Consider the following 20,477-nt stretch of genomic DNA (forward strand, 5'->3'; position numbering starts at 1 on the left):
GTTTACAGTGTGTGAACGAGGTAAATATGGTGCTGGCTGTTTACAAGATTGTCACTGTCAGAACAATCAAGGCAGATGTAACAGATTTACAGGTGAATGTAACACAGGAGGCTGCCAAGCTACATGGAGTGGGAATAATTGTCAAAGTAAGTTGGATGCTTTCATTGGAACCATCAGTTAGGTAATATGTATTTATAAGGTACATATTAATAGTTCTGTGTCATCGTATTTATGTATGTATAAAACAATCATTACACATATTTAGTTATATCAAGCGAGCTGTTGTAAAATGCTCACCTGTAAGTTTATTTCTGTGCAATTATATACCTTCACACATTTGATTAGGGAGGGTTTAAATGTATACCAATAATCGCTTTGCATTGCTTTTACTCAGACTGACTACAAGCAGTTGAAACTTGTATTTCCTCCTTCACTTCCTTTTATAATTTCTATACTCTTTGTTCAAGCAAACTCTATAGAACTGTACACTCTATTGTTACTCAGTGCATTCATTATGTGTACCTTTGTCACGGTGTGATGATCACATTGATGGAATTTTAACCCAAAGTTGACTTAAAATAGTTCACTCACAGGAGCTATTTGTCAGAAACTTACCACCGCAAATTTACAGCTATGTATTTGTACAATAAGGAAGTAAATCAAGGGATATTCCAAAGGCCAAGATGATGGCAAAAAAATGTAGACATCGTCTGCACCTTGAAGTTAAAACCACATCCTGGTAGCAATTTGTATGTTGATGGATTTCAATTAAATTAAGCAGAATGAATGATGTCATCATGTCAATCAAGCTGAATAATATTTAATCACTTATCCACAGAAGAAAATAGTATTTCCACAAAGACATTTAATTTTTCAATTAATTTAATAGACAATATGTACAGCTGAGCAAATCTTCCAAATGTATCATATTTTAATGATTTATAATTAAAAGGTCTTGTACCATGATAGCATCACAGACCATCTATGTACTCTAATACATTTACCAGAGTTAGTGATGTATTTTCTGTATATAAAAAAATCACTGTGCGGAGCTTGCTTGAACTTCAAACTTGGTATTTAATTAGATGTTATTTGGGAAGTTCTCTGCAGCTTTTGTTAATGTGATATGTCAGTAAGATTACAAGTGGGCAAACTCTTTTAAATCTTGTAAGCAAGCTTATTATCTGTAGCACCATGTACACTAGTCAAAAGATGAAAAATTATGAAACATTCTGAGTGTGTCTACATAATGCGGCATAAGGTTGATATTAATGTTGCATGTACTTGCATTTACTCCTGTAGGAAACTACTAAAAAATAAACATACAACTATGCACCAAAATATATTTTTGTTAAAGCTGTACTAGGCTTAAGCAACTTTGAAGTTAGTTAGGAGAAGCACTTCTAAAATGGTTTATATGGGCAATCAATGCTTAATTTTTACATGTCAATGTTCAATGTTACAAGTGTAATAACTGTAATAACTATAATAATATATCATTGTATTATAGCACTCATTTGAAAATCCGCCCTTTAGTAAGACTGCCCTTCATTTTTCGCCTCCCTCTTCTGTATTTTTTTGCTTCTTTTTTTTTGGGGGGGGGGCGAAAATGTTTGCTGTGTTTATTTTTTTTTTTCCACTGTATTTATTTACAATACCGTAACATATAATAAAAAAGAATCAGCAAAAAGACTAACATGAGAAGCTTACCTAAAGAAATATGTTAAGGTTACACAAATTGTTGTTTTGCTTAGAAATGAAATAGTGAACGTCAAGTCGAAAGCGAAACTTAAATAAAATTCGTGCACATCTGGGATTTTGTTATTCAACCTACATGTATAAATATACTTTTTAGCATGCAAAATAAAAAAGTTCACAGGATTACCCGTATCACCAAAATCACCATAACAAATATTGGTCAAATTAAAAGTATAATTGATTTTCATGCAATTTGAATTCACTGCCTCCCAGAATCGCTCAACGAGACTACAATTATAAAACAAATGTATTAGTGTTTCATTGGCATTCTTGCAAAATAAGCAAAGTAGAGAATTGACCATTTTCATTTTATAAAGCAAGCTATTCATGCCTAAAATACGATGAAGGAAACGCAATTGTAAGATACTTTGGGGTCATTCACAGCCATATAAGGAAGCCTAAAAATATCATTCCAATCTATTTTCACTGGAAAATTCATAGCTTGCCACTTCATAATAGACAACTGGGGCGTGCAGAGACCTGTAAGTAGCTTATTATAAACATTTTTGGTTATTTTATGTGTGCGCATGCACATATTAAAGTTATTTTCACTCAATGGGGGCAAACAGAATCATGGTACCCCCTCCAATAACTAGGAATGGCGTGAATGAGACCAAAGTATGAAGTAAAAGGAAAATTTCTAATATATATTTTTTCTCGAAACGTGTTATATGGAATTACCGAGCCATCATTTTTAATGAAATCTTTCACATGAATTGTTCAGTGATTTAAAGATTATTATGGAAAATCACTTTATTGTTAGCCAATATATGACTGTTGTTTGAAATGATTTCATTACCGTAATTACTGTCTGGATGATAAAAATTAAAGTCAGCCCAAGCCTCACACACTTCTCTGCAAAAAAAAAATATTAGAATATATACAAGAAACTGCCTCCTTATTGAAATTACATTTAAAAAGAAAAGCACCACCGAACTGTTTTAGGTATCATAAAATATTTTCCAGTTTCCTCTCTGAGGGGCTAAATACCGTTTTACCCAGCAACAGTTTAGACTTTTAATGAAAGATTCAATATCTGTCATATCAAAGCCACCATTAACTTTCTTATTAATAAGGGTGCTCCATTTAATCTTATAAGGTTTATTGTTGCAAATATAATTATACAAAATTATATCAACCTCTGTAATGAAACTAAGAGGAGGATTTGGTAGAACACTAAAAAGAAAAACAAGTTGCGAAATGGCCAAACTCTTAACTACAGTTATTTTACCAGTTGGTGTTAAGTCACGTTTTGACCACATCCCAAGTAACTGTTTGAGCCTGGATAATTTGGGAAGATAATTCAACGAAAAGAAATCTTCATTCTTTGTAGTAAATGTGACACCAATATATTTCACAGGACCAAGATTAACATTAAAACCTTACTTATGAAAATACCAGGGAACCCTTGAAACCATAGCACCTAATGGAAAAAAGAATGATTTGCTGAAATTAACTTTTCAACCCGAAGCGGCAGAAAAATTATTAAGACAACCTCTACAAGAGAAGCGTTTGAACCATCTAAAACAGTATCATAGGCATATTGTGAAATTCGAATTTCATAGTTATTAATAGATATGCCCTTGATACGACAGCTTGTTTTAACCATGAATGTGAGAAATTCTGAACATAAAATAAAGAGGTAAGGACTGAGTGGACAACCCTGTCTTACACCTTGAGAAATACTAAAATACTGAGAGAGATGACCATTGTTAATAACACAAGATGTGACGTTCCCATAGCCTCCCTCTTCTTGACCTTTCAAGGTTATTAGCCTGGAACGTTAGCCTGTGTGTTATGTAATCAATTTGCCATGCCTAACAAAAGAAAAGAGCATGGAAAAGGCCTTGTTCACATATAAGAACACAAGGGCAATCATTGATATTAAGTCCGCGAAGAGGATTATCAATTGAGAACATGACACGTTCACATTTAAGAAAGAGTGAGTTTCTTATCAAGTCCGCTTGCTGTTTACATTCACCTGTGGTTTGCCGTTGCCACATGTGCTGTACTAATTTGGTACGTACTCAGTACACCATTGCGCCAGAACGTTCAATCATTGGACATGCATATGGGCGATTCCATGGTAACTCGCATTACACTTTTTCCTGTTTTTTAATAATCCAAGTGCTGTGGCTTGAATATGGGTTAGTGTAACTCCTCAATTTTCTATGGTGTTATACCCAACATTCATAGCTACAATATGAAATTATCAGGAATTATAATTCTGTTCCCTTAATGTATGGTGTGCTTCCAAATATCGGTAACTCGCATTACGGAAAAAGGACACCTGAAAAATTGACTCAGGTACAAAATGGCACCGTGCTCAAACAAAGAATGATTTCTTCAATTGCATACATGTACAAGATATCTACCCTACTGATGTTTATATATCAGCAGTAGAAAATATAAAACAACTTCAGGTGTGGTATGGAGGGGGGGAAAGTCTGGTAACTCGCATTACGGTAACTCGCATTACACTTTTTCCAGTCATCGATTTTGCTCTTTATTCATCAAATTCTTTGAAAGAGATGTGCTCCAAAGCCATTTTTGAAACACTTGGGAACTCTTAGAAACCGTAAAACTCTTTCCAAAACTTTAAACAACATTTTAACAACAATTAGCAAAACATCCTGACAATTATATCAATAATAATCGAAGCTGATTGAACCAGAATATTCAACTGAAGAATTGTTGGTTAACAAGATGTACACTCTTGAATTATCAATCCAAATTTCCAATCAGCTAATCCAAGCAAAACTGGTAGCTCTCTTCTTCCATTTTAATGTCTGAAAACATGTACTGAAAGTTAAACAGGTTCACAGCTTATAGTGAATTACAAGAAAAGTTTCTTTGGCATGTTGATTAGTGATTGGTCCTTTGAAAATTGGTACTTAGGGTTCTTAGGAAAAGCATGAAACTAATAAAACAATCCTTGTCCCTAATTCTATTGACATGATCAACAATAACACATTAGATGTTTCATCATGCCGTATGAGGGCATCATGGTAGGCCATTTTAGATAACCTTGAATGGATGGTGTTTTGTATCAAATTAGAATGTTGATGCAAACTTGAATTGGCCACGACTATTAGCAATCAAAGGCGTTCCCAACTTCTTTATCATCTGGCTTCGTCGATAGAAAGTTTTGTCATCCCTGGGGTTCGGCCATTTCCAGCTATCCCTCGTTCCTGTGAAATCCGGTGGCCTGCTCTATTTTGTGTAATTTGGGGATTTGAAATGCTTTGGAGTAAAGGTTGATTTTCACATTGTAGTGACATAACACACTCATATTGGGGAAAGGGGTTTGCACATCATGATATTTGGGGAATACGCATTTGACTTGGTAAACCACACCAATCTATCCCAACTGACCAAGCCTCTGCAACCCTGCCCCCTTCCCCCCCCCCCCCAGCGGCCCCAATCCTCCCCTCTGCAAACTCCCCGTCCCCCCCTCTCCCCTCTGCCCACCCCACTAATTCCTAGGTACCAACACCCTTGGCAGCATCAGTTTTCATATCAAGACTAATTTCCATCAAGATGTTAGGCACATTATAATGGTCATGATTTACAATATTTGCCCATCCTAGAACATACTAGATTACTATGTGATAGGCTACAGACTAATAAAGCCTAAGCTCTCACAATTTGTCCTAAATATAGTATTAAGCAATTAATATCCCATGAAAAAATGCTAATGTTAAAATCAAGAAAGTATATGCTAACTTTACTCATTTGATGATGTCACAATTGAATGCAACTTGGAAGGTCTGTGATTCCACAATGGTCAGGTGATAAAATCATCAATGTCTGTTGAAACTGTCCTAAGGGTCACATGTGATGTAATGGAGGTTGCAGTGCATTCTGGGTACAAAAAGTACCTACTTGCACACCTTATAAAAGTATATATTGGGCTCTATTGTTTTGTTGATCAGTAGTACTGCAAGTGTGCTTTGTGAGATTGGAATAATATATGGTAACTCGCATTACAGCGGTAACTCACATTACTGGTAACTCGCATTACAACTTTCAATGGCTCTTTATATCTATAAACTAGGTACATTTCTGATTCTTTCAACTATAATTATACTCTTAACTTGGACTAGAAGCATAATATGAAATGGCAGGAAATTATCTGCTCTAGTGGAAAAAAAAAAGTGAAAAATTTGTCTCTCGGTAGCTCGCATTACGCTCCCAAATCAGCTCTGTGTCGTTACAGCTATATATGCCTACAAACCAAAAATGTTTGGGGGAATTGTGATTATTATTTTAATATATCACTAATGGCACTACCAATACATATATATCAAAATTATTTAGGGTGCTTTCAAATATGGAAATCTGAGACTTTGAAATATCCATACTATTTCCTCAAATATTCCCTCAACAATCAACATTAGTCATGTATTCACATTTTTTGGTAGAAGAACATTGTATAGTTGGAAAAAAGTACATAACCCAGACCCTACATGTGTTTATAGTATATTAGAAGCCAAAAATGGCTGCAGAAATTATTTTGAAATTTTGGGGTCATGTCCCTGTTTTCACAGAATTGCCCATATACAGTATTCAAATTTCAAACCATTCCGTACCACTACCATTACACGTAGACCCAGATTCAAATTTCTTACAAACCCTTCAAATGGATGAGATTAGGACCACATTGAGTGCAAGAAGCCTATTGTTTTATGTGGAGGTCAGAGGTCATTTGCGGTCACCATGGGTCACATTTTGAAAACCTTGTAAACACGATATCTCAAGAAGGGAAACTTGGGCAGACCACATTTTTGGTGTGTAGAAGTACCACATTAAGTCAAGAAGCTTGTTGTTTTTGGTGGAGGTCAAAGGTCATTTGTAGTCAACAAACGACAAATATTTACTTCACTCCCCTCTTACCTGTCTCTGTACACTAACACACCTTCCTAAACATAATGTCGGAAAGGCAGCTAGGACAGATCGCATATTTGGTATGTAATTGTACTCACATTGAGTACATTAGCCTCATGTTGTGGGCGGAGGTCAATGGTAGTTTAAATTCACCAGGGGTCAAATTGTGAAAACCATGTTTTACACAATATTTCAACAAGGACAGATGTCATATTTAGTACGTTTATGTATCACATTTAGTACAAGAAGCCAGTTGTTGAGGTCAATGGTCATTTTAGGACAACTTGTGTCATTTGGGAATATACTGTTTGTCAGATCACACTGCTTTGCACTGTACTACTAAGATCTAGTATGTTGTACACCCTGTCGATACATAAGATCAGATTCATGAAGAAAACTGCTCATGTTACATCATCAAAACCACAATGCATTTTTGCATTCTGATTGATCTTGTTTACAAACATTTACCTAGAATTAATATCATGTTATGACTAATGGTATATCATCCAAACAGTCAGATAATATAAAAAAAACAAACATGTGTAAATCATGCAGCTTGATTGTGATATGATGATATTATTTATCCATAGTTCCTGATGTTTGTCCAATGGGTTACTATGGTAACCAATGTACAGAGAAATGTCTGTGTCTTGGTGATGCTGCTTGTGATAAGGATTCAGGACAATGTGAAGATAACAACTGTGCTCCAGGTTCAATGTTGGATCCAAATGGCCAGTCCTGTCAAGGTAATTTCTTAGTGCACTAGTCTATACTGACACATTCCATGAAAATTCATCTTTAAAACCCAAAGAAAGTGCAGGATTGATTTAAATCTGGAATTCAATACAAAAGAAAGCTATAAATTAACTAATTAGGTGTCTTAATTATAAGTTATTAATGTAAGTTGTTATTGAACATAACGAATGACGCTCCCATTCAAATGTTATATTGACATCGATGATGATCAGGTAGTATAATTGTAGCACAAAATAAGAATTTTTGGCTTTTTATGATAAATTACTGAATCGTATGCCAGTTAATGTTATTAATTAATGTTAACATACTTCTTTCTCTACTAATTGTGGATGTTTACTTATAAACATAGTCCATTTGTGCCATACATCCTTTCTGGATGTCTTCAAGATGCAGTCAGCAGATAAAGCATGAGTAACTTTCCTAAAAAGACATTTATCAATTTGCCCTCTCATATATAATGTTGTGTATATTAAAAATATCTAGCCAGGGTGTAGCCAGGATTTTCAAAGTTGTAGGCATGACTATCTGAGCGGAGCGCCACCATCGGTTGGCGCAGAGCGTGCAAGAACATTTTTGGTTTTACAAACCCCCCAGATGGCCGGAAACAGCCTTTCCTGAGTGTTCATTCTGGTTCCCTGGCCTCTTGCTAACTTGAGGCACCTCATTCAATATCACTTTGAAAACCCCAAAACACAGTTGAATAGTTGAAGGACGGACTTAACGACACATTATAAGACTCGCAAATTTTCGCTAATTTTCATCAGCTCACAATCAAGAGGAAGGTAAATCATGTGAATCCTCCCTTATATAGAGCCTTTGGAAGACGTAACTGAAAATCTGATCATTTTCTGGCTGTTTTGAGCTGCAGAACTGCATCAGAAAATTTGCTCAACGAATGGTGAAGTGAAAAAGTTATCCTAACATAGCCTAAGCTTAGACACCTCATTCAATATCGCTTTGAAAACCCCAAAATACAGTTGAATAGTTGAAGGACGGACTTAACGACACATTATAAGACTCGCAAATTTTCGCTAATTTTCATCAGCTCACAATCAAGAGGAAGGTAAATCATGTGAATCCTCCCTTATATAGAGCCTTTGGAAGACCTAACTGAAAATCCTATCATTTTCTGGCTGTTTTGAGCTGCAGAACTGCATCAGAAAATTTGCTCAAGGAATGGTGAAGTGAAAAAGTTATCCTAACATAGCCTAAGCTTACGGTGTTTTGCTACTACTGTACCTCGGCCCAAAGCTCCAAACTATAGAATCCTACAGGCCGTCAATCGAAGCCATTGGACTTATTATCATCGCTCAGAGTCCTGTGGGACAGTTATCGACATAAATCGGTCCGGTGATTCCTAACAATGTCTACACGCTCCAACACGAAAGAAAAGGAAATCTCAGAGATTGTCACTCAAGTGGTTACAAAAGTAATCGCAAGCCAAGATTTCGAGCTAAAGCTGCAAGCTTGTATTGATCGAGCTCTGGATAAAAAACTGGATAAGTTTTTGAAGCAGATCGAGATAAATTCTGGCAAAATACATGACATCGAAGTGGAAGCCGAGAAAACTTCTTCAGAACTGAAAGCCATGCAGGACGAGATCTCGGAATTGACAGACAAACTCAACAACTCAACCAACCAATTGAACCAGCTGGAACAGTACTCCCGAAGAAACTGCATTCGTGTGTTTGGTGTGGAGGAGAAGCCGAACGAAAATACTGATGTCATCATGATGGACCTCGCATCACAGCATCTGGGACTCAACCTGAATCCAACAGACATTGATAGGTCGCATCGGATCGGTAAGAAATAGCCGGGTAAACCCAGGGCAATAATCGTCAAATTCCAGAACTACAAAACCAGAGAACTATGCATAAAGAACAGGCGGAAATTGAAGGGCACCCGCCTTGTAATACAGGAGGACCTAACGAAGGCGAACCAAGAGCTACTACAGGCGACGAAAAACACCACCGATGGTCACACGATGGGAAAGTCATCGCACTGGTAAGCAAGAACAACACCGAGTTTACGAAACGAATCTGGGGGCTGAATAACTTGAAGCGTCTCTAGCTCTTTGGCACTGGAAAATGACACTGTAAATCAACAATTAATCCAAAGGATGTATACATTTACATATTTTTGTACTTTTTGTCTTCCTTTTTATCACTCTGATCGAAAACAGGTGATGTTAGTTTGTGAAAATTGTAATCTTATCATAAGTGAAACGTATAATAAGGTTAAATGTGAAAATTGTGGTACTTTTCGTCATACGTGGTGTATCAGTAATAGGTTTAATTCTTGGATTTGTGATTCTTGTGACTCTGGTTTGCCCTTTCAAAATCTTTCAAATCACAATGATTTTTTGGAGGCACTACATGGACCAAGTCCGCAGTTCATGAATAATGATTTTTATGACTCACAAAACCTAAACTCACAAGTTCCTGTTAGTCTTTGTCGCTACTTTGACATTGGTTCCTTCAATCAACTCACTGGTAAACCTCATGTATTCTCTCTGTTTCATGTAAACAGTCGTAGCCTAAACAAAAACTTCAACTCAATAATTGACTTTCTTTCCCTTCTTAATCATGAGTTCTCAATAATTGGCATCAGTGAGACGTGGTTAAGTGACCAAATATCACCTTTGTTACAAGTAGATCAATATACTTTTATAGAAAGTCACAGGGATAGCAAGAGAGGTGGTGGTGTTGGTCTTTTTATATCGAATAATTATACGTTTGTAAAAAGGACTGACATATCTTTTTTCAATGAGGCGATAGAAAGCATTTTCATAGAAATAGCAATGAATAAGAATAATATAATCGGTGGAGTAGTCTATAGACCTCCACAGGGTTTGACATCTACATTCAATGAATATATAAATATTATACTCAATTTAATATCTAGTGAGAACAAACATGGTTATATCATGGGGGATTTTAATATTGATTTACTAAAAAATGGAACTTCTGACTTCATAAACACTGTGTTTTCAAACAATTTTTTCCCTACAATTTCCAAGCCTACTCGAGTAAGTGGAACCGTGGCCTCACTTATTGACAATATATTCACCAACAATATTACTGATATCACGCCTGGCATACTACTAACGAATATAAGTGACCACTTCCCCGTTTTCATTCAAACTTCAGTAGAACAGAGTAAATCTGATTCTGGCTACTACGCTAGGAACTATTCCGACAAGAATACTACGTATTTTAATAATTTAATACATAATACCGACTGGAATTTCATATGTTCTATTGAGGACGTGAACGTAGCTTATTACAATTTCATTACAGTTTTTCAAAATATTTATGATGAATGCTTTCCATATATTTATATCAGTAACTCAAAGCGTCGTAAAAAGCGTCATCCTTGGATAACGACTGGTATTTTACAATCAATCAAACGCAATCAAATCGCAAGATGTTGAAAAACCCCAATATGGACAATTCCGACAAGTTTTGTACTTACCGTAATAAATTGACCCACATTATTCGTATTTCGAAAACTCGGTATTATTCTGATAAGTTCAATAGTTGCAGTGGCAATTCTAAACGTACTTGGGCAATAATCAATGATGTATTACATAATAGAAAAAGTAAGTCGTCTATTCCCGACACGATGAAAGTCAGCAACGGTAAAACCAATGATCCTAAGCAGATTACAAACGCATTCAATGATTTCTTTATAAATGTTGGGCCCAACTTAGCGTCAGATATTCATAGTGACACTAATCCAAATCATTACCTAAGAAATTCAAATCCTTCAACCCTTTATATGTCTCCTGCAAATGAGAGTGAAGTATTTAAAGTTGCACTTGCTTGTTTGAAACCAGATAAATCTGCCGGCTTCGATGGCATAAAGCCTTCAATACTAAGAAAGGTGTTACATTACGTTGTTCACCCTCTTACTCACATTGTAAATTTATCCTTAGCAACTGGTACTGTCCCAGATCATATAAAAATTGCGAAAGTTATCCCTGTTTACAAAGAAGGGGATCATGATGTTATAGGTAATTATCGCCCAGTTTCTGTACTAACAGGCTTCTCTAAAATCTTTGAAAGAATAGTTCATAATCGTATTTATAATTTTATCAGTAAACATGATATTATGTTCAAAAGTCAATATGGGTATCGGCCAGGACACTCAACCGAACTTGCTTTGACTGAGGCCTTGGAGGTATTGTATGATGCCATAGATAATAAAATGACTTCCGTCGGTGTATTCTTGGACTTGTCCAAAGCGTTTGATACAATTGATCACCGTATTTTGTTTATGAAATTGTCACATTATGGCATAAGAGGCACAGGACTAGACTGGATTAGAAGCTATTTATCAAACAGAAAACAATTTACAAATTGTCTTCATACGGATTCTGATTGCATGAATGTTGTTTGTGGGGTTCCACAAGGATCTATATTGGGGCCCTTGCTTTTTATAATATATGTAAATGATATTTGTCATGTGTCAGATAATTGTACTATCATATCATTTGCTGATGATACTAATATTTTTTTCTCTGGCTTGGATCCTGTGGAAATGAGGGCTAGAGTTTGTCATGTGCTTGATGAATTTCATGCTTGGTTTTCAGCTAACAAACTTATTTAATGTAGGTAAGACAAAATATGTTGTTTTCAATGAAGGTAGGAATAGGAATATTCTGTCTGACATACAGATGCATGGTAGTAGTCTAAAAAAAGTGCGTTTTACCACTTTTCTAGGGGTAACTATTGATTCTGGTCTGACATGGCGTCATCACATAAATACAATATCAACAAATATTTCTTGTGGCGTTGGGATTCTTTCCAAATTGAAGCACTACTTACCAAAACATATTCTTCGTTCTTTATATTTTACTTTAATTTATCCTCACCTTACTTATTGCATTACAGTTTGGTCTGGCACGGCTGCTTATAACATTAAGAAACTTTTTGTACTTCAAAAAAGGGCTATTCGACATATATCTTCTGCCGACTATAACGATCATACTAGTAAATTATTTGCCTCACTTAAGCTACTGAAATTACCGGACCTTGTGAAAGTTCATCTTGCTACATTCGCTTATCGCTCTATTAATGGGTATAATCCGCCCACATGTAAAAATTTATTCACTGTTAATAGGGAAATCCATGATTATAATACAAGACAGGCTGGTCACATACATAGACTTTTTCCCCATAGTAACCTGGGTAAACAGAGTATACGTTATCAGGCAAACACTTGCTGGAATTATCTACTTAATCATCATGATCATATACAAAATGATTCTCAGTCACCACGTTCCTTTAAAAGTCAATTCAGCGAGGTTTACATAAGTGATTATTGATCCATAATACTTTTTAGAAATCTTTGTTTGTTTATATCGTTAACTCTGATAACTTAATTATTTTCCTTCTTTAGGGAGTGGCTCTACTCGATAAGCCTTTCAGGTTTTTAGATCACTTCCTTTCTCTTTATACTCAATTTCATATCTGTAAACGTTTGTATGACATACAATGTACCGTATATTGAGAAAAAACAAATAAATGAAATGAAATGAAACAAACGCTGAAATATTATGCAATTCTGAGTTAACAAGCACAAATATGAATGTGAGAATGTTGTGATAATAATATGTAGTGAAATGTAGGCTCAACCCTAGTGAGCATAAGTACTCACAATTTGATGAAAATGACGCCGATGTAGAACATAGTGAATGTACCCAAGAGAAGCTGGTATCGAAAAGGCTGTATTGGAACTTGGAACGCCCATCGTGACAACAACAGGCAACAAGGTGCTACAGCTCTAAAAAGTCTGTTAATCAACAATAGGCGTATTTGACTGTGGAATGTTTCTCAACTGAAATAATATCTGCATAAGCTGGTTCATAACTAGATGTTATAAAAATGACAACATTGGATCCTAGTCTTTTTCGGCGGGTAGAGTGTTGAATGAAACGGCACGCGATAGAAATGACAGCTTAGATGACAGAAGAATAGGTCACCTAATTTAGCCATACTCTTGCTACGTTCTTTTCAATAGTTTTTTCCTGTCTAGACTCTTAAACTCGTCCATCAAGCTTATGGATTTGAACTATGGGTGTTTTTAAAAAAAGATAACTTGGCCAAAAAAGTGTAGGCGCGGGCTTACAATGCTTCATACTGGCTATGCCCCTGATAGCTATTGTCAGGTTCCAAGTTTAATTGTTTGAATCACTAAAATGAATAAATTTATATTAATTAGTGTGAATTATAAAAATAGGAATAGTAGCTTTAGTTTTTTAGAAGGAGTAAAGGCACAACAAGAATAAAAATCAGGTGGTCCCAAAATCCCTCAGCTGTTCAGCTTTGTTAGAACTTATGTACTTCATACCATGTCCACTAGTTCAACCATGTGTCGGTGGAGGATTAGGTATAAATGGTTGTGAATAGTCTACTGACTATATATAAACCATTCCACTAATTCATCTGAACAGGTAAGTACCATTTACAGATGGGAAATGCGAGAGTACCAATCACTGATCTTATTTTGTAACCTGCCTGCTTTGATTTAAGCCCATTAAGGCTGTTATAGAAGCCCCTATTCATCTCATATAAATGAGCAAGTTACCATACTGACACTTTCTACCTCAGTATATTAATGCCACCTCTCATTTCAGAATGTCAAGCTGGGTTCTTTGGTGATAACTGCAGAGAGGAGTGTCGATGTGACTCTGATGCATGTGATAGAGTAACAGGAGAATGTGTTGGATGCTGCAAGCATCATGCATGGATTGATTCCCCTCCATCCAGATGTCAGGAAGGTAATTATTGTAGTACTTGTGCACGCTACAATATTGGAATTACTGGCCCAGTGAACGATACCTGCATGACTGTTCGTTAAAACTTAAAGTTTCATATAGTCTCTTTACATTGCAGTTTCAGAGGCTAGCTGCATAGCCAGTTTATTATGAGCCGGTGCTCGCAAGCTCCCTCACTTTGTAGGTACCTGGTGTGTTGTCCACCCAAAAATTAACACCATGAACAACCAAATAGTTCTTCATAATACTGCAAGCACTCCAGATGCACTACAATACTGCGTATTTGCAGGCAAATGCAGTCCTAGTTTGTTGATAGCGTGTAGCAGCACAAAGAGCATCATTCATTATGAATGAATTTCCCCATGCTGGTGGATTTCAAGTTTGTAAATTTGTTATGTTTCACAAGATAATGTCACTACAGGTATCCTTATGCCCTAATATTGTATGAGTCATTGGTCTGTTCTGACAGCTGGTGAGTATCCTGTAAGGTAATGTGAGTAACATCATGGCCATTTCTTGCTTTGGTCATAGTTTTTAGACAGTCAAAGATGTTATTCTTAGGAAATTATATCTCATTTGACCTAATTACCACAGCATGACAAGGAAACTTGAAACAGGTATGGTAGCAACTAATCATCCATTTCAATTACATTATGGTCATTACTACAATGGTACTGGCTATCATATTTTGGTTTAATTTATAGGGCCTTTTCCTCCTTCCATTACAGAAATTATTAATGTTACTGTCAATAAAACCAATCCAGGTACACAGTGGTCAGTTATATGTTGGGTTGAGGAGATACAGGTGAGCTCTCCAAAGTACACAGTTTTCCTGTCCCAATCTATGGATAACAGTTCTACATTATTACAGACAACAAGTAACTTTACTGAAACTAGCAATAGGACTGGTTTCGTTCAGAGAGGATCACTTTTTACAACCACCGATGCTCAAGCTGGGGACACATACTATTGTGTGATACCACACAGTACAGGGTTTGCCTGGCTAAACACAACCTTGTCCCAATATGGTAAGATAACTGTTATATTTACATTGATTGCATTAGTACTTGCTAATATTCCAACTCTTAAGATTAAAATCAAGTGCATTTTGCTTTATTTAAACTAAAATTACAACCCTTGCCATTTTCAAATGATACTAGCTTTGATGTCAAATATTACACACAAAAAACCCTCTGAAGGTGGCAACAACTACTCTATAAGGGCTAACCATGTAGCTAAACACTGTTGAGTTATGATTTTATATGCTGAATTGTTTACATTTGTATGTGCTTCTCTTGCTGACTATTTGGTTGAAGCAATTAAATATAGCAAACAATTTTTAGAAACAAAGTGATATGGGTGCCTCATTCAGAGATCTAGGAAATGTTGGATCGTAGAAATAGGCTTAGGAATTGTCTGCCTCTTATTTCTGAAGAATACCATACATGGCTATGAGATTTTCTGTTCTTCATAGTGATTCTACTCAATGCAGAATAAACATGATAACTTTGTAATATATATTGTAAAGATCCTCAAAAGTTTTGATAGCAATCTAAAATACCGATAATGCATTGGGTAGTTTATGGCATCTTTAAGAATTTTTGAGTGACTTGAACAAATCTGGTGATGACTTGATCAAATAACTTTTGTTTGATTTTTCTTCTTCTTGGTTTATTGGCATGTCAAGTATAATACCCTGTACTTAAATCCTGGTATAAATAACCAATCAGGTAATTTGATTGCAACTATTTTAAAAATTTGCTTCTGGGAAGGACAATTGGAGAATACTAATTGTTCTAGCTGTTAAAACTGGTTTATTAATTGCCTTCAGAGATAATCAATTAGTCACTGGCTCTGAGCTTACAGTATGCCTGTGACTTGTGTAACCTTCATGAAGGTATGGTACTGCCTATGTCATCAGTTTTAATTTAACATTTAATATCTTCTTATAGGTCTTTAAAAATGCTAAACGGCCCCCCAAAAAATGTGAAACTTGAACTAAAAGTGTTAATGCTTTTACTAACCTTGCTCTTTTGGGTATGTGTAGCTAAAATTGTCATTTTAGAAATGGACAAATCTTGTCTTGGTTTGCTGAATGTCTCATTATCAAAGTTCTTACTTCTAAATAGTAATGTAGAACATTCTGTGTTATACTGGCTGCCAAAGACACATACTAGAGCAGAGGTATAAATGTTAATTTTTACCAAAATAAATATACTTAGAAACATTGGTATCATTCTCTTCAACTACACATGTTCTGTAGTCGCTACTATTTAAGAGTAGCTCTGCAAGTATCATGTGATTTCATCTCTCACTGACAACACTGATAACTACAACAAAATATCAAGCTCTTGTCCCATTCTCACAGACTGGGGCGGTAAAATGTTGCATCATTGGTATCAACTTATAAACAAGAAGCAAAATTATTAGCGAATGCTACAGCATGAGTTGCTCACTTGATAGTACAAATACAAAGAAATAATATAAGGAAACGGCCGTCTAGCCTAGTATTTCCTCAATCTTTTCATTGGAAATCAGATATGCAGAGGCAATTTGTTCAGATCTAAACAATTTTTGCTTTACTACTACCAAGCCTTTAATTTTATTGCACAGTAGTTGTTGCAGTATTTATATAGTCAATAAGAAAGCATGTTGCTTAGCAGTATCTGAATTTCACAAAAAAGGTGGCGAGGGGGAGGGAACAGTCATGTTGTGGCTTGCACACTCCACTTCTAGTGTAGTTTAATGTTATGTTGTCATTTCTATTCAGATCTTCCTATCATCAGTGAATCGCCTGAAATAGTCAATATGTCCGAGACCTCTATAACCATTAAATGGAGAGCCTGGGATGAAGAAACTGATGTCGGGGATCCACCAGTGGTTAGTTATATTGTGCACTACAGGAAGAATGCAACTGATAGCTGGAGTAATGTTACTATCATAGAATCCAGTCAACTGCTACAGTACACACAGACCAATCTAGAAGAGGATACTATTTATGCCTTCAGTGTATCAGCTGTTAGGGAAGGGGACATGGGTGAGGGTCCTATGGGTCCACCTATTACTGTGAAGACATTGTGTGATGGTAAGTTGTGATCATTAATCTCATCATTTTTGTTGTTATTCAGATTTCATTTCGTTTCTATAGTTGTTTGAAGTTATAAGGAGGTCACCATGATCGTAGAATGGTCAAATGATAAGGAGGTCACCATGATCGTAAAATGGTCAAATAGTGATGAAGTTGTAAGTATAATATGACATGCAATTTTGTTGACAGACAAAATAGTAACCAGTTGATCAGGCTATAAACACAGATCAATTAATATGAATAAACAATACGTAATCATACACAATTACCAACAGCAGTTTTAACAATGTCTTGGTAAGGATATGCAACACAGGAATATGTTAGAAGATTGTAGAAATTAGGAATATTTAAAGCATTCTGGACAGTTTTTTAGCAATTACAGGTGAAGTTGCCACAGGTTTTCTTTTTCTTTTAAGGGGAATCAATATGTTGATGATAGGAAAGTTCCCACATGTTTATCTTACACTCAGAAACTCATTGTGCCCTCGCCTTGTTTCATTTCTGTTATTTACAGTACGCATTACTCCTACAGCTGTAATGGCAACAGTAACAGACTTGAACCAACTGAATGTTACCTGGCAGGTATGCTAAAAATGTATGAAGATGCTGTTAATAATAGGAATCGTAAAGTGACTACATTATATAGATGTGCTACACCATGTGCTTAACAGCCTAGTGAGAAACAAGCCAGGCATAATTGAGCTACTGAGTGAAGGATACAGAGTACAAGAGAAGGAAAATATCTGGATTAAGGATGTAATCCTTTAGTGACAAGTGATACTTGAGAAAGATACTTCCCTACCCTTTTCTTCCCTTCCCTTCGATCATTTCTATTGGTTCTAGCTTCCCAAACCTAACCTTACTTAGCCTTCCCATCATATCTCATGTAATTTATTTTAGCCTCATCTCTTCTCTGACTCATCTAGCCAATACAATGAGGACACTATAAACTTAGTCATAAATACTAAATTATTACATAGATGATGCAGTTTCTTCAATGCTATAATTTTGCAACAATATTGCAAGTTTCCATCTTTGATCAATAGGTTGTTGATAATGATATCACTTGCAGTACTGGGATAACTAGTTATACTATCTACTACAAGGTGGATGGTAGTAGTGATGATCCACAGAGAATAACAACAGTCTCTGGAAGTACAATGTACACTACCGTTGAAGGACTTGAGCCAGGAGAGAAATACACCTTCATGGTTTCCCTTACAACAGATCAGGAAAGCCCTCTCAGTGAAGCATCTATGGCAGTAACAGTGCCAGGTAAGGTCTCAACAATTACTTGTTTGAGGATTTTCTGTAATGGAAACTGGAATGAAAATATTGCTTCATGTGTAATGCTGTAACAGTAAAAAATTCCAACTTACCCAAATCAAGTAAAGTCATTTTTGATGGTGCAAGAACTACAACCTACTGATTAATTGTGATCACTTAATTTGTTCCATGCAGCCTTTAGAACACTTACAAAAATAGAAACTCATATAACACCAGGTCTTGTTTATCAAAGAGAGTACTGCATGCAGTTCATTAACATAATAGTATATAAGCACAGTAGATCAACCTACATTGCATGACACTGACCTTCCAGCTGGCTGGGCAAGATAGTCAAGGTTGGGACGAAATTACTGGGACTAAAAGTGTGGGACCCTTGTAAAGAATTTTCCCTGCAACAATATAACTTTATATGTTGGTTATGCTAAAGCCACTTTAAAGGAGTATGTAGCTAATTATTATGTTATGATGAAACTTTAAGAACAGTAGTTACCTTGTATGATAATTTGTGCAGTGCAGTTGGTCACTTTTTAATTATAACTTTAGATATAACAGAGAATCAGCCAGTACCACCAACCAGTAATAATGCTTGGATCGTCAGCATCCCTTTGACAGTTCTTTTGATCATCATACTACTCATAGTTGTCTACATTCCCTACAGGTAACTATAATCATCTGATAAACTTGAATAAAAACAAAGTATATCAAATAGGTTCTTAAATTTTTTTTGTCTTTCTTTCTTTTGCAAATTCAAGGATCAAGTTCAAAGTTTTTACTTTTTTGGCATAAAGTAGACAGAAAAAATATTAGTAGCTTTATACAGCAGTGCATGTTAAGTCATGCAACATTTTTCATGACTTGTAGATTTCATAACTTTTCCAGTTTTTGATGATAGGAGTTCTAAGCTTGGGCACTAGGGTAGCAAAACTCTGTCTTACAATTTGAGTTGAGATGATTTGCATTATCAAGCATAGAATCATGATTACTATCGGGCCAGTCGAAAGAGACCTTTAATTTTTTTATCATCTCCTTTTCAACAGCCTTTCTGTCCTGCTCTCATTCCGTTTTGGTGTTTATTACTAGTCTTTCTGTACTTCATCCAATTTTCTTGTTTCTGTCAATTTGTAGCAATCTGTCAATAATCAATAATTGTAGTCATGTTTGACACATCAGACATAGCTATGATTCTCTGAAATGGTAGTTAAAGTGCAACAATGTTCAACAGAAAGGAAGAATATTGCCTTTTGTTTATTACTTTGTTTCTAGGAGAAAGACCTCAAAGCCACCACAGCCCCGCTTCACACCTTCCTATTCCAATCCTGTTTCCACCAATGATGAAGGTATTGTCTGTTTAGTATCATGTTTTCTAGTTATCATTCAGTAATTTTACAAAGTCCAGTGAGTGAATGTCAAAATCATTAACAACTTTCTTCTTTTATGTTTTTTAGTAGATGCAGTTTGACCATAACATACCTTTTACATAACAATCTTTTGTCATAAGACACTCTTTAGCCTGCAAACTGTTCAGCTTGTTAATGTGAATCAGTAGCCCAGGTGCTTGAGAACAGTATCACATATCATGATGATGTCATCATTCCTTTGGCTCAGCATTTTGTTTCTAGACATGTTATCTGCCCTTCATAAAATATTCTTAAAAGTTGAGTAAGATAGTTTTAATCGAAAACCTTGAATCTTTGTAGTGAGAATGACCCATTGCCAAAGACTGCAAATTTCCCTGTTTTTATAGCGGCCACTGTGTTTGCATTGAAGGATATGCACCACTGCTTACATGAAGCTAATAATGTATAACTATCTGCTATGATCATCAGAATTCCTGTTAAGTGCTAAAGTTACATTGGCCTGGCCAAGAGCGAAATTTTTTCTGGGTGCAATGTAGTCCTTGAATTACTGCTTAAAGGCATT

At 35.8% G+C, this 20,477-nt stretch overlaps 1 protein-coding gene across 6 annotated transcripts in view; it reads left to right on the forward strand.

The window, feature by feature from the left end:
* Positions 1-20,477, forward strand: part of LOC139982824 (uncharacterized) — a 220,871-nt gene that overhangs the window by 110,209 nt on the left and 90,185 nt on the right. For 5 of the 6 annotated variants that reach the window (XR_011798390.1, XM_071995958.1, XM_071995950.1 and 2 more), the window contains exons 6-14: positions 9-146; positions 7,236-7,391; positions 14,042-14,185; positions 14,911-15,210; positions 16,953-17,267; positions 17,785-17,852; positions 18,317-18,545; positions 19,101-19,215; positions 19,821-19,894. Coding sequence is in view for 5 of the 6 variants with exons in the window: in XM_071995958.1 (XP_071852059.1) it covers positions 9-146; positions 7,236-7,391; positions 14,042-14,185; positions 14,911-15,210; positions 16,953-17,267; positions 17,785-17,852; positions 18,317-18,545; positions 19,101-19,215; positions 19,821-19,894 (1,539 nt within the window). In the remaining variant the exon portion in view is untranslated. The remainder of the gene's footprint in view (positions 1-8; positions 147-7,235; positions 7,392-14,041; positions 14,186-14,910; positions 15,211-16,952; positions 17,268-17,784; positions 17,853-18,316; positions 18,546-19,100; positions 19,216-19,820; positions 19,895-20,477) is intronic. The other variant, XM_071995967.1, reaches the window with a different exon arrangement.

The sequence above is a fragment of the Apostichopus japonicus genome, chromosome 2 (assembly GCF_037975245.1).
Source record: "Apostichopus japonicus isolate 1M-3 chromosome 2, ASM3797524v1, whole genome shotgun sequence".
In the NCBI taxonomy this organism is placed as follows: Eukaryota; Metazoa; Echinodermata; class Holothuroidea; order Aspidochirotida; family Stichopodidae; genus Apostichopus; species Apostichopus japonicus.